The 15,141-nt window shown below is 46.4% G+C and overlaps 1 protein-coding gene across 1 annotated transcript in view; it reads left to right on the forward strand.

Moving 5' to 3' along the window:
* The window catches only part of LOC138541074 (calcium-activated chloride channel regulator 1-like), a 275,621-nt gene that overhangs the window by 109,018 nt on the left and 151,462 nt on the right, over window positions 1-15,141 (forward strand). Inside the window, exon 7 of the mRNA XM_069641727.1 lies at window positions 12,051-12,275. Coding sequence (XP_069497828.1) covers window positions 12,051-12,275 — 225 coding nt within the window. The remainder of the gene's footprint in view (window positions 1-12,050; window positions 12,276-15,141) is intronic.

The raw sequence follows: 15,141 nt of genomic DNA on the forward strand, positions 1-15,141 counted from the left end.
AAGGGCTCCCAGAAGGAGTTCAGAAACAGCTAAAGAAAGTAGTAGGAATGGAAGCAAAACCGTGGCCAGAAATACAACTGACTATAGTACATCACTGCAGGACATGGCAAGGGAAAATGAAACAAAAGGAGGAGGACAGGAAAACAGAAGAGGCCAAATTAGTACAGAAAAAACTTACTAAATATACAATGGAAGGGGCACTAATAACTACGCCCACACCAATGGCCCAAAGCCCAACGCAAGTAGTGGCTGCACAAGATCCAGCTCAAATAGCGCCCCAACAAGGTGTAATACAGCCTTTGCCATTACAAACACCGAACATGGGAGGAGGGTACCCAATGCAAGGAACTGGGTATTATAATTTTAAAAGGGGAAGAGGAGGGTTTATGAGAGGAAGAGGATATGGATATAATACCCAGCAACAGGGTGGGGGACTCAGAAATTACTACCCCACAGGGCAACCCGTATACCAGGACAACACAGGGAGCTTCCCATGGCAAAGCAGGGAACCACCCGTGTGTTGGAGCTGCGGACTGTTGGGGCACATGTCACGTACGTGTAGGGTCAGGCCAGGAACACCGGCATGGAATGAACAAGCACAACTTAGGACATCACAAGAACAGCAGGGCATGCAACAACAGCAGATGTCACAACAAGAGAATGACCAACAACAACAAACACGACAGCCACAAACCTATTCACTGCCACAACAACAAATAACACAGCAACTAACGCCGCCACAACAACAAGTGGCGTTAATACAACCACCACCCCAAAATGAACGAACACAATTGGGTGGGGTGTCGGTGTTGGGACACAACCCTTACACAGGGAATGGCCAATCATTGTACCACCAATAGGCCAGCCCACAGACGGCCTTGGTGTGTCCCATCCTGTCAATAACACCCAATAGTGCGGAGGAGCCACGCATAGAGGTAACGATAGGTGACAAAAAATTATCATTTCTTGTTGACACTGGGGCAACCCGGTCTTGCATAAGGGAAGGTAAATTTAAGATGTCAGGCGAAGCCATGAACACCCAAGGATTTTCTGGGGCTAAAGGGTTGGTTCCATTTACTGATAACGTTCCGTTATCTATTGGTGATTACGATCTGTCAGTCCCACTTTTGTATTATAGTGCCTCGCCAGTAAATATACTGGGGAGAGACATAATGAACAGGTTAAATATGACGATCTCCTTTACAGAGGATGGCATAATTTGTTCTACTCCGGGGATTAACATGCTCGCAGCACGACAGATTTTGCAAGCATACTGTGGACAGACAGCGATTAGGGCGGAGCCACTGGATGGCGAGATATTCCAATATGGCACAGACATGGCACTTGCATGGATGCCAGGGATAGAAGGGAAAATATGGAGGAGGCCAGCAGCCTATCTATTCCGACCAGAAACACCAGCTAATGAACTGGAAGGGAAGGTGTTTGCAGTGGACATTGAGAGCATTATTGCAACAGCTGATTATGTTGCTGTGCACGCCCAAGATAAAGAAGGGAGAGCTTGGAGGGCGGTGATAGCACTAGCGGAAGGATGTAGGCTGACTCAGGTGTCAGATGAAGAGCTGTTCTCAGAAGAAAAGGAAGAAAATGAAATGGTGTTCATGATGAGTGTAGAAATATGGCTAAGAGTGGCTCACAAACAAGTAGCACAGAAAATTGCAATGGCACTTGAGGCACCAGCAGGCACCCCAGTCCCATTTTTTAAAGAGGATATGTCAAAGGTGCCGAAATCATTATGGACCATTAGCCCTTATGATGTGGGATGCATAAAAAGCATAGGGGGTGTAAGGATAAAATTGAAAAAAGGTGCCATACTACCAAGAGTGAAACAGTACCCATTGTCAAAAGAGGCAGATGAGGGCATATATGAAACCATAACGGCCCTTATAAACAATGGAATATTGGTCCCCTCAGAATCACCATGTAACACAGCTGTGTACCCGGTGCGCAAGGCTAAAGGGGGGTCTTGGCGCTTCATACAGGACCTCAGACCCCTGAACAACATAGTAGAAGCAGAGTATCCAATAACAGCAAACCCGGCCACAATATTGTGTGGCATTCCAGCAGAAGCATCACGATTTACAGTGATTGACCTTAAAAATGCTTTTTTCTCAATACCATTACACCCAGACTCACAAGATTTGACAAGCTTTACTTACCGAAATACAAAGTGGAAACATACCAGATTACCACAGGGGTATTGTGAATCACCCTCAATTTTCAATAGAGTAATACAGATGGATTTGGGTAACGTTGAGATGGAAAGCACAGTGTTGCAGTATGTGGATGACATAATAATTTGCAGTACAAACGAAAGCAAATGTAGAGAGGACTCCTTAAAAATGTTGACAATATTGGCTGAAAAGGGGTATAAGGTAGATATGGAAAAGATACAATACTGTCAGGAACAGGTACTTTACATTGGCCAACTGATATCTCAACATGGAAGAAGGATTGCACCACAAAGAGCACAGGCCATCTCAAGCACTCCCGTGCCACAGACTGTGAGAGAACTGCAGCAATTTCTAGGGCTGTGCAACTATTGTAGAGCATGGGTATTTGATTATAGCTCATATATAGGACCCCTGCTTGAGGGGTTGAAGGAAGCAAATAAAGGGGAGAAAAAGTTGGGATGGACTATGGAAATGAGGGAGGCATTTGACGAATTAAAGGACGCGATATCAACTGCTCCAGTACTGGCATCCCCAGACTATGAGCGACGCTTCTTTATATTTTCACATTGCGACTCAGCAGTGATGAAAGCAGTGTTGGCCCAAAAAACTAGCATGGGCTATAAACCAGTAGCATTTTATAGCGGTCACTTAGACCCTATAATGTTAGGACACTTCTCTTGTGAACAAGGTCTCGCTGCAGCTGCTTTTGCAGTAGAAAAAGCATCAGCAATAACTATGGGGTGTCCAACTACACTATTTGTGGAACATGCATTATTTGCGATATTGAATAAACCTAAGTCCACCCTAACAACACAAAGGGCATCAGGCTATGAGATTATTTTGTCTAAAGCCGAACTAGCAATTGTTAGATGTAGTACGGTTAACCCTGCAAGGTTCCTAGCAGAAGTAATTGAAGAGGGAGATTACGCCCACGACTGCACCCAAGTAACTGAAATGTACTCTTGTACTAGGAAAGTTGAAGAAAACGCACTAGAGGGAGGTGAGCTTTTGTTTATTGATGGGTCATCAACTATTGATCAAGGAGACGGGATAAGAAGGACTGGGGCAGCAGTAGTGAAAATGATGGAGGCGCCGGTGTGTGTGGCTATGAAGTGTGTACAATTACCACAGCATTACTCTGCTCAAGCCGCGGAACTCGTTGCACTAATATTGGCATTAAGGGAAAGTTTTAATAAAAGAGTGACTATATATTGTGACAGTGCATATGTTACATCAACTGTCCACTCAGGGCTATCAAAATGGAGAAGAAGAGGGTTTAGGAGAGCTGATGGCACCCCAGTACAACATGCCCTCTTGTTGGCAGAACTAATTGAAGTAATAAATGACCCCCAAGAACTAGCCCTGGTAAAATGCACCGCACACACAAATGGAGAAGACTACGTATCAAAAGGAAATGCAGCAGCAGACGCACATGCGAAATATGCTGCATATTTTGGTGAGATATGGGACCCCACAGACTCACAGAGAGGGAGAGGGAGGGGAATAGCTAGGGAGATGTTAATAAGAGAAGGGTACACCCATCTCCCAGCCACACAGATTATGGAACTACAAGCGGCTGCACCAATGGCCGAAAAAGAAGTATGGGTGAAAAGAGGATGCACAATGTCACCAACTGACGCACTATGGCGCCAGGGTGGCACTGGGAAAGTTGTAATACCGTTGGCACTGTTAAATACCGCCCTGAGCCAATTACATCACCCTGCCCATACAGGCAAGGAAATAATTGCAGCACGAATTAGAGAAGATTGGTTTTGTCCCGAGTTAACCTCTCATGTGTCAAATTTTATCAGCAATTGCCTCACATGTCAACAGTTTACGGCTGGTCATACTTTAAAAGTGATAAGAGGTACCATACCCCGGCCAGAAGGACCTTTTCGGCACCTTCACATTGACTATGTTGATATGATCAACATATGTCAAGGAAATAGGTATATGATTGTAGTAGTGTGCCCATTTTCTAGGTGGATTGAAGCAGGGCCCTGTTCACACCCTGATGCGTTTAGAGCAGCCAAATTCATAGTAAGGGAGGTCTTCCCCAGGTGGGGAGTGTGCGAGGTGTTAAGATCAGACAACGGGCCCCATTTCGCAAACGAAATGTTCCAGCATATCACATCCCTACTGAACATTAAACACAAATTTGCATGTGCATACCACCCACAGGCTAATGGTGTATGTGAACGCCTGAATGGCTTATTGAAGGAGGCAATTGCTAAAATACAACAAACAACAAAGAAAAGTTGGTTGTATTGCCTTCCGTTAGCACTGTTTGAACTTAGAAACAGGCCAGGGTCCGACCACCACCTCACCCCACACGAAGTGGTTACTGGACGCCAAATGCGCCTTCCCCTAACACCAACGTCAAGGGCATTCACCGACCAAGAAAGTTCTGCGAATGTGTTAGGTGATGAAATGTATCAATATGTGTCTTCTTTGATTACTAGTGTTGTGTTTGTGTCTCAACAGCTCGAGCGCACACGGGGCGGGTCTACCAGCAACCAAGAAAAAGACGAAAATACAGAATTGGGAAAGGAGAACTTGTGCCAACTTGCCAAAGGTGACCACGTACTACTTCGAAATTTTAATAGGAAGTGGAACCAGCAGAGGTTCACTGGCCCCCATTTGGTAGAGGACGTATCAACAAGAGCAGTAAAACTAAAGGATAAGCGTGCCTGGAACCACCTGCATGATGTAAAAATCTACAAACTGCAGACCCGCCCCAGCGCCAACGACAGATCAATTGGAAGAACAGCAACCACATCTGCTACAGCGGAAGAAAGTTTCACCACAGACAACGACCCAATTGTTCCCTCGGAGACAATAACTGACGAAGAAGGGAGTGATCCCCATACTGCCCACCCCATGACCACTCGCTCAAAGAGCAAAAATACTTCCGCCATTTCAGCACAACCCCCCCCATTGACTGCTAAAATACAGTTGTAACTAAAACTGAAGGACATGTTTGCACTAATACACATGTAAACACGTGAATGTTCTCTTTTTTCTCTCGCACATACAGGAACTGCGTAATATTGCATTGTTAAGAAAGATAATTAACAAATTCAGTGTGCAGGTGTAGATGGTGCTGCCAGACGATAACTACCCAGAAGAATTGTCACACCAGTTCGTATACGAAATAAAGAGGCCAACATACTTAAAAAGGAGAAGGGTACGTGTCTACTACACAGCCTTCCTCCTGGCCATAGAATATCACATGCCCCACCTCCACCCATACTTGCCGGTCTTAAGAGACCCATCACTTAGAGTAGCGTGGGAGCAGCTCTTCGCCTGGGCACTGAATGACTACTTGATAGGGAGAGCTTAAAGCTAACATTTAATAACAAGCACTTTTGAGAATTTTTAGGCGGGCAACTGTAACGTCGCAAGAATAAGCTGCCAGGACTGCAGCAAGGTAAGAGCAAAATGCCGGTGAAATTAGCATATGTAATAAAAATAATAGGGATTTTTATGATCACCGGGTTCTTGGCTGCCTCTGTCTGGCAGTACAGCTATGCTATCGATTTTATTGCTGCACCCAAACTTAATATACCCCTGCCCTCTGCTGCAACAGGTGTTACGTCAGGTGGTAATAGTAACATTGCACCCAAGCAAAATAGAATTAAACGCAGCACATACTCAGACAATAAAGGTATTGATAATTATGTACAAGATTCGGCACACGTCACAAACAACATATGGTACCAGCACATGACCCGCATTGGTAAGCAGACAACTGAGGATAGCTGTTACGTTTGCTCATTAATACCATACGCCATGAGCGCTTCACGAACATTTGTTGCCACAGAAATAGATGAAAAAACAGCACAGTGCATAATATATTTGGCCCTGTTCCAAACGAAAGGAAGATTTCAAGGAACAGTAGTGCATATGACATGGAAAACGCGAGACTCGTACCCATATGAGAACAACTTCCTCAAGACCTATCTGAGCTATCACAAGACCAGTTTACATGCTGAAGCATTCAGGTACATAACAAGTGGCCCTGCAAAAGGAGAAACAAAGAAGGTAACACTGCAGTATCTACCATGTGATTGGTACGCCACTGAAGTTCCGGGTAAACAAGGATGCTGGGAGAGGCCGCTACTGACGATAACAGGAAAGGTGTATCTGGACAACAGCTGGGAGATAGGAGTAATTGGCAGCAACATGGTAACAAAAGAAACTATCTCAACCATCGAGACACACAATCATCGATGTTGGACGACGTGGATCAAGTATGTACCAATGCTCACGTGGGTTGAAGAAGATGAAGACCCAATAACAATATTACCATTGACTGCGCCCAAAGTATGTTACCAGCATAAAGGAGAGGTGGACGTAGGATATAACACCAATTGTGCAAGCGTGATGGAGTTACCTGAGGGGGGTGCGGGAACAGCAGTAATAATGGACCATTATTGGGCCTGTGGAGAAAAGGCATATCATACACTGCCTCCCCTGTGGAATGGTGTGTGCACAATGGTACACGTCAATGTACCATCACTAGTGGTACCTAAGAAGCATGTCAATGTGGCGAAATTTCCTAAAATGGATGAAGGGGATAAGAGACGAAAGAGATCTGCACGGCTCCAGAAGGAGCAAGAGAACAAGACCAACAGCGAGGATACTGTCCTAAATAGGAGAAAACGACAAGGAGAGCCACTGACAGGAAATTACCTGTGGGGAAGGTCGGAAACGGAACTAACGTCAATACCGCCAGAACACAGACTATTCAGCAGAGCAGCAATGTTTTTCTCCTCAATAATACATCCGGGACTGCAGGCATACGCAAACGCAAAATGGCTGCAAATAACCAGATGGGAACTAATGATGACCATCAATTCAACAGTAAATGGGTTCAACGCAATCAAAGAGGAGCTGCGAGCTGTAAGGATGGTAGCACTACAGAACAGATATGTACTGGACCTTCTCACAGCGATGGAAGGAGGAGTTTGTGCAAAGATAGGACAATCTTGCTGCACGTTCATACCTGCCAACGATGCCGACAATGGTACACTGACAGAAGCAGTTTCACAATTGGCCCAGATGCACTCCAAAATGATGGACGAGAGTAACGGTGTAAACAAGGATAAGAGCTGGTTTTCACTATTATGGTCATGGATGCCTTCTTGGCTGTCAGATGGACTGAAAATAATAGTGGGGTGTACTATTTTGGCTGGAGCTACTTTGATCATAATTAGATTTTGGAAAGCCCGGAAGGCCCGCACGGCTGACGAGTTGCTGGAAATGGTGGGAATGCACCCCTTGATGCCAGCAGATGATGGCCAGCATACAGGAGTGATAATACAAGAGAGGGAGAAGCTGCGCACCCAAATAATCACCAACCATCTGGATCCACCATCGGTGAAGATCGAGAACCCAAGGAACCCCAGGAGCTACATAGGAAGATGGGTATACTGTACTCCTGGAGGAACATGTGAATATATGTATTGGTCATTTGAAGATCATGTAAACCATTATGGACACCTCGGAGGGATAACTAAGATATGGAGAGTAAGAGGAGATAACGAGAAGGATATGTTTGTGGTCGACAAGTCGACCAGAGGGGGGACTGAAGTGGGAGAATGGAAAACCAGGCTCCCGTCCTTCACCTCTCGCGCTTGGCCTAGAGGGTCACGGCCCAGGCACCCGCCACGAGAAGAGTTTGTCCATTTACCAGACGACCAAATACCCTGGTACAGAAACATACGGATGTGTCCATCTGCCTGCCCAACAGCCCGCACTGGCCATGCCGACACCTGCGGTTCGGATCAGCTAGACTAAAATCCACACGTCGTTAGAGATGCCATGACGACCTAGACAACGGGAAGCACGTCTGTACAAATATACACACTGAACATTTCCACACCAATCTACACGAAGAACATACTCAGTGCTCTGACGTAGGCGACAGGCATATTCACGGACGTGCATCTTTATTATTTTTATATAGGCTTTCAGAATGCAGAAACGCAAGACGCATCATGAACTCATTTATAACGCTTGCTCACGCTTCTCTTGAAACCATTACCACCATAGAGATATACTGGAAACGCGATATTGGTCATGGAAATATATGCTATTATAACCTAAAAGCACCTATGCACCAAACGGACTAATTATGCACCAGGCCAAAGTAGGCCTCAATCAAGAGCTCCCGTGGACATTAACAAAGCACGAGTCAGGTTGCTGATCCTGCAGAAAGAACCCAGTGGAGCAACCAGCCAAGGTCGTAATGTTGCAAACTCACAGTCCAAGAACACATCATCAAAGGCACGATGTTGCAACCTCGCACTCCGCGTACCAATGTTAAAGTCATACCTACAAATTAAACCTGACACACAGTGAAAAAACAATATTAATTGTGCAGAATTCTGCCTCAAACACGGTCCCGCCTCACGTGACCAAGCCGAACCTGACGAGATGCCAAAGCCCAGGAGAAAGAAAAGGCGTCTGGGTCCCTCGCTACGAGACATAGGCCGATACACTTGAAAGGCTCAATGGACATCTGCTACAGGGGGAGCGACCAGCCTTCCACCTATGAATAAATCCTCACATTGTCTGCACGTACCCATATTGAAACATTGTTGCAAACGCAGGTACACCGAGAGCTGGGAACAACGGTGGTCCCAGGCTGGGGAGCTCACGGATGCACCAATCAGAACATGGGGCTCTTATCTCAGACGTCAGTAATGTTAGCCAATCCTCGGGAGTCTTCATGTAACAATTCTTATGTATCTAATTATAGGGACATCCCAGATATACCACCTGACTACACCTTGACCACTAATATCATTCTCTATATGTGTACTATACTAACCCTACCACTCGAGCAACCAATTAAGAGGGGCGATAAGTTTTTTGTTAACTTTTTGAAGTGACGCAAGTAGCGCGTCATATTATAGTAAAAAGGCCTGCGAGCCCCACGATTGTGTGTGTGTCAGGACGAACGCGTACGCTCCTTGACCCATCCCTGCCGTTTGCATAATAAACAGCAGAAGTTGCCTTGCTCCTTGTGTGTGCCTCATACTCTGTCTCGACCCGAGATATACACGGGAGGAGTTGGGGCCTCCCTGCCCGGAGGTCTGCGGACGGCCCGGCCGACCCCGGCAGAATTTCCCCCGACACAGGTGTTCCAATAAGAAGGATCTCTGTGTTACTGGCAATAAAACAGAGGTTGTTAGCCGCAGACCATGCCTGGATATGAGTCAGACAATTGAGGATGAGAGAGGAGGAAGAGGCTGTAATAGAGGGAGGTTTTAAGTGAAGCTGTGTGTCATCCATATAACACTGGAAATTAGGATAGAAGGAGGAAATCAGGTGAGCAAGAGGGCAAGATGGATATTGAAGAGCCATGATGATAGGATAGAGCCATGGGGGACGCCACAGGTGGAGAGTAAAGTGGTGGAGGATAAATGGGTCATCTGCAACGGGAGGGGCGGTTAATGAGGAAGCAGGTCAGCCAATCCAGTGCCCAGTGCGTAATACCAAGGGTATCACTGAGCCGTTTTATGAGGCTAGAATAGCTGACTGTGTCAAAGGCAGAGGAGAGAACGAGGAGGATGAGGACAGCAGGAAAGTTAGAGTCAAGATTTGCAAGCATGTCTTCACGGGAATTTAGGAAAGCAGTTTCTGTGCCGCTGAATGCCCGGAATCTAGATTGGTGGTCGTAGAGGGAACCAACGAGTTCAGTATGAAGGATCAGTTGGACAAACTTCTCAAGGAATTTACCCAGGAAGGGGGTGATGGATATAGGGCAATAGTTAGCCGGGCAGGAAGGTTCAGCGTACAACTTTTTTAGGAGAGGTTGCACAAGGGAGTGCTTGAGAGATAGAGGGAAAGAGCCAGTGGCGAAGGAGTGGTTACAGAAATGGGCAAAGGCCAGGATGAGGGAGGAGATGGTGTCCTTAATGGTTCTAGAAGAGCAGGGGAGCACCTGTTTGGATGAGACCTTCATAGAGCAGATGACTTTAGACACCTCATCAGGTGCTATGGACAAGAGGGGGGAGAGTGCGGAGGTGGAGGGAGAAGGGAGGAGAGCCAAGCGAGGCAGAAGGGAGTGGAGGTGGGGGTGATGGAGAGTGAGGATAGGATGTTCTGGGTTTTCGATGTGCAGTGGGAGGCCAAAGCTGTACAGAGAACCTGGGAAGGAAGGAGAGAGGTGGAGACTGCAGTTGGATTGTCGAGTTCCTTGCAGATTTTGAAAATTTCTGCTGTGTTGTTAGTGGCTCCAGAGATGCAGGCTTCGATGTAGGCCCTCTTCTTATAGTGCATAGAAAAACTATATGGCCCTTGGAGGGGGCGACTAGGCATTTTGTCAGGATTAGCCTGAGGTCTGCCACTTCCGTTCAGCAACTCTGCACTTAGGTTTCAGAGATGTTGAACAGAGTCCTACCAGCCGTTGCACTTGGAGGCAGGTTTCAGATGGATGTTCATGACAGGGGCAAGGATTTCAAGGGTGTTAGAGATAGAGAGCTGTAGGTTAGCGAGGACAGAGTCAAAAGGAGAGTCAGAAGCAAGAGTGAGAGGGGGGTGAAAGTGAAGGCAAAAGCAACAAATGACACTCTCTTCATCGGTATAATGATGGCAAAGGAGACTGGTAGTGTGGGGGAGGGGGTTCAGACAGAGGGCCGAGGAGCCCTAAGCAGGAGGTGAGGAGAGTGTGGTCAGACCAGGAGAGGGGGGTGGCGACCGGATTAGAGAGAGGGATGTCTCCATAGACGAAGGAATCCAGAGTATGTCTGGCTGAGTGGTTTGGACCGGAAGGAAGAATAGCGAGAGAGAGGGAGTCACAGAGGTCATGGAACTGTGAGGTGGCTAATTCAGGTGAGTCGGGTAGATATTGAAGTTACCAGGAAAGAGGAGTTTGGAAGAGGAAGACAAGAGAGAGAAGGTGAGGTCAGCCCATTCAGAGAGAGATAGGGCCGGGGGGCCTGTAGATGGTAGCGAGGGTGAGTGAGAAGTTAGGAGAGACCCCAAGCCTACAGACAAGACTTTCAAAAGAGGAGTAGGATAGAATAGGAATGATGGAAGCAGGAACCCATTCAGGGAAAATCAGGAGTGTATAGTGCCTTTAACTAGTGTTTAAGGTCACCATTGTATAGCAAAGATGTACTATGGCTTTCACCTCCCGGCGGATGGGTGGACATGGCCAATAATGGCCTACCAGCCTTAGCAATGGTAGGCCCGAGTGAAGCGAGGCCCTCGGCTAGGGCTGTGGCCCATTACCGGCCATGTCTAGCCCTTCACCCCCGCCAGGGCTTGAAAGCCATTTGCACCTCCATGTGTGAATGGCTTTTGTTCTTTCTCTCCAGAGATTGGCTGCTGTAAGTGACACTAATCTCCAAAGGAAAACAAAAAAAAGAAACCAAGATCACTGCCATCATAGGCAAAGGGACAGAGTCCCTTTTCCTTTTTTATGGCGGCTGGTGTTGGAGGTGCGCCAGACCGTAGCATAAAGTTCTTGTCCTGCAGGTAAGTGGGAAGGGAGGTAAGGGGTGGTGAAGAGGTTTGGGTTTGGGATGGGTGGGAGAGCGGGGAGGCAACAGGGAGAGGCATCCTGTTGCTCCCCATATAAAAGAAATAAATAATGGCACCACCTGGGAGAGGGATTTGGGTGGCTGGAACAGCGGGTGGTGAATATATATTCTCGCCCGCTGTTCCAGCCACCTGATTGGCTAATGGCCCTTCCCCGGGTGCAAATATTGTTCTCTTACACACTGAGCAGGCTGTCTTTAACTTGTGTTTAAGTTCATAATTGTACAGCAAAGACATCCTTATTGTTCTCTTGCGCACTGAGCAGGCTGCCCTAAACTTGTGCTAACTCTATTTTTTTGGCAGTCTGATCGCATGGACCGAATGTACCAGGCAGCTGAGCTATATCTGATGCAGATCATCGAACATGGCGCGTTCGTTGGGATAGTCACATTTGAATCACAAGCGGCAACAAGCTCTGCCCTACGTCAAATACTGAATGAGAAAGTGAGGAAGAAGTTGGTTGCAGCTCTTCCGAAAACGGCTTTGGGAGGAAGAAACCTATGTTCAGCATTAAAGAAAGCCTTTCAGGTACAAAAAGCGATTCATCAGGCAATTTAGCTTATGTTCACTAAACCTTCTCAACATATTTATTTTGTACCTCGCAACATCTCTATAATGTCAAATTGTGCTTCATAATTTCAAGAGAGAATAACAGTTATGGAAAAAGTAACTCTTTGGATTGTGCACTGTCATCGGTGCGCATTTAACTTGGAAGCCATATTGAAAAGGTAAAGCTCCCTAAATATATTTCTGTGAACTGTTCAGCCCGTGAGATGATCAGAGCCTGTTGAATTTACCCAAGGGCTTCAACTGTCACTAAGTATATTGGTAATGAGGAAAAAGAAACAAAAGCAACGAGTGTGCATATTCTTTGAGAATATATATTTATATAATTTCCATATATTGCAATTGTCCGAAAATTCACCACACTGGTAATGTTGTGGGGTGGGCAAACTAGCTCTGGCAAGACTCAAACCCCCTGGAGATTGGGCTGGAAATATCCGAGGTCACCCTGAGATACTAATGGGGAACCTGAGTGGGAGGGAGGGCAGGCTACTGCCATCCCCGACAGGGCTCTACAGCCTGCTCCACTGCCCTACTGGGACCTTGCAGGCGCCCACATCGCACTGGGTTTGCACCATTGTTTTTCTATTTTCAGAACTCTTGAGCTGCAGATAGTGTAATTATTCTTGGGGTGATGTGAGGAGAAAGGAGGCCATAGGGAGCAGTGAGAGCACAGGGGGACTTAGGGGTCCTTTTAGGAGGTACATGGGTGCTGGTATGCTGGGTTCTCAGAAAATCTGCAGGAAATTGAACTTTCTGTTCTGTCTTCTGCAAATATTTGTGACACCTTTGCAGGCAGTGCGAACATACTTATTAGCCGTGTATTGTGAATGGTTTAAAACACGAATTTGGAGAGTAGAAGAATTTTCAGGATGTGTAATTATTGATCATACACATATTGATGCAGAGGTCAATTTCTTGGTAGTGCTGATTCACACGGGTTACTGCTTCATTAGGACTCATGAATTGATACTACACTGAGGAGCTCATTTTTTTGTTTCTAGTTTCGTCATAATTCGGCGGTGGGGACCTGTATGTTTACACTTTTGTCTAAACACATCACTGCCACCGAATTTTCCTCATTTGCATGGTGTAGTGCAAAAGGGGAGGGCAAAAAGGTGGGTACACTCTTGTATGCCCCCCTTTTGCCCTTCTCTGTGCAAACTGAGTACACACTGCCTGTCATGCATGCATCGCAGGCAGCGTTTACAACAGATTCCTAGGGAGTCCACTGGCTGGTGCAGAAAGCTGGCCGACTCCATAGGAATCCCCAACATTAGGGCACAGCATGAAAATCCATCCCAGAGCTAATGCTGGAGAATTTGAATGGCAGAGAGGAAGGAAGCGGCGGAAACATTATTTGCATTCCACCCCTTCCCTCCTCCAAACAAATCAATGAAAATTAGTTGTGATATAAATGAATGGCACAAAAGCCTTGCACAAGGCTTTCACGTCTTTCATTTACGTTACAGGCTTGATGAAAATGTGCTCCTAAATCCAGGTTATTTTTCAGACAGTAGTACCCGGCGAGGGACAATGAGAATGTAACAAGCAATCTCGTTTGTCCCTCGCTGGGGCAATTACTCGACCGAGAATCCCTCGAATCCTTTTCCCCACTACGCTTCTTTTTGTCAGCGGGGGTGTGTGGCAGCCTCTCAGCCAATGAGGAGGCTCAGAATGGGGTAATCCCCGCTCCAAGCCACCACACGGCTGGAGGCTGCCATTTTACCCTGCCGGGGATTAATTTAAGTGTTTGCCCTCCACCTGACCCCCCAATGCAAACAATCCCCTCCCCGCCCTCCCAACCCCACTTACCTTCTTTTTGCTCCATTTCGGAAGCAGACACACTGGGAACACTTCTGTCCCCGGTGCGTCCGCTCCCAATCAGTGCCTGGCCGTCATGGAAAAGAAGGGATTACACCTAGTCCCTCTCTCCTTTCCATGGTGGCCATTTTTTTTGTTTACTTTTTTCCTATCTTTTTAATGGTTGCCATGGAAAGGGAGAAGGGACTACATGTAGTAGGAGTCCCTTCTCCCTTTCCATGACGGCCTGTTGCGGATCAGGAGCGGACGCACTGGGGACAGAAGTGTTCTACGTGTAGTCCTTTCTCCCTTCCCATGGCACCCATTTTATTTGTTTACTTTTTTTCCCTATCTTTTTGATGGCCGCCATGGAAATGAAAAATTGACTTCGTTTTCACTTCCGCGGCGGCCCTTTTTTGTTAATTTTTTTTTTCTGTTCCGAAACACTGGAGCGTTTCGTAACTGAACATTTTTTTTGTAGTACCCCGGTCTAACGGGCCGGGGTACTAATGGCAATAAGCCCCTCAACGGCGGCCCATTACCACCTACGGTAATGCCCCCAGGGCCTTCGTTAAGGCCCTCGCGTGGGTCGCCGGGGGCATTACCTTAGGTGGTAATGGCCCACTGTCTCAGGGCTTATTGCCTCAATATGTTTATAGTAACTAAAAGGTCAAAATAGCCATGTTCGTATTTTCTGTAATCTTACTACAGGAATAACACTGAGAATTGTCATTCTTGCACTTCGTGTTTCAACTATGCCCAAATCAAACAGTACAATGCCCATATGCAGTTTTCATGCAGTATTGAAGCTTTTAAAATAAATATCCTCTCAATATATATTTTTACAAACAATTTTCTTTCTCCAAAAGATGCTGCCTAATATTCTCCAGGTTATTCTTTTTACTTTCTTTCGTTTTCTGAGTTAGATTTGTTTAATACAAAAAGGAACATTTTTGTGGTGTCTTCAGTGTATGTATTGTTGTAGTGAGAGGCCTATTGGAACTTGATGATGTATGTGGAACCTGGG

Source organism: Ambystoma mexicanum, chromosome 1q, assembly GCF_040938575.1.
Source record: "Ambystoma mexicanum isolate Mex_15411 chromosome 1q, UKY_AmexF1_1, whole genome shotgun sequence".
In the NCBI taxonomy this organism is placed as follows: domain Eukaryota; kingdom Metazoa; phylum Chordata; class Amphibia; order Caudata; family Ambystomatidae; genus Ambystoma; species Ambystoma mexicanum.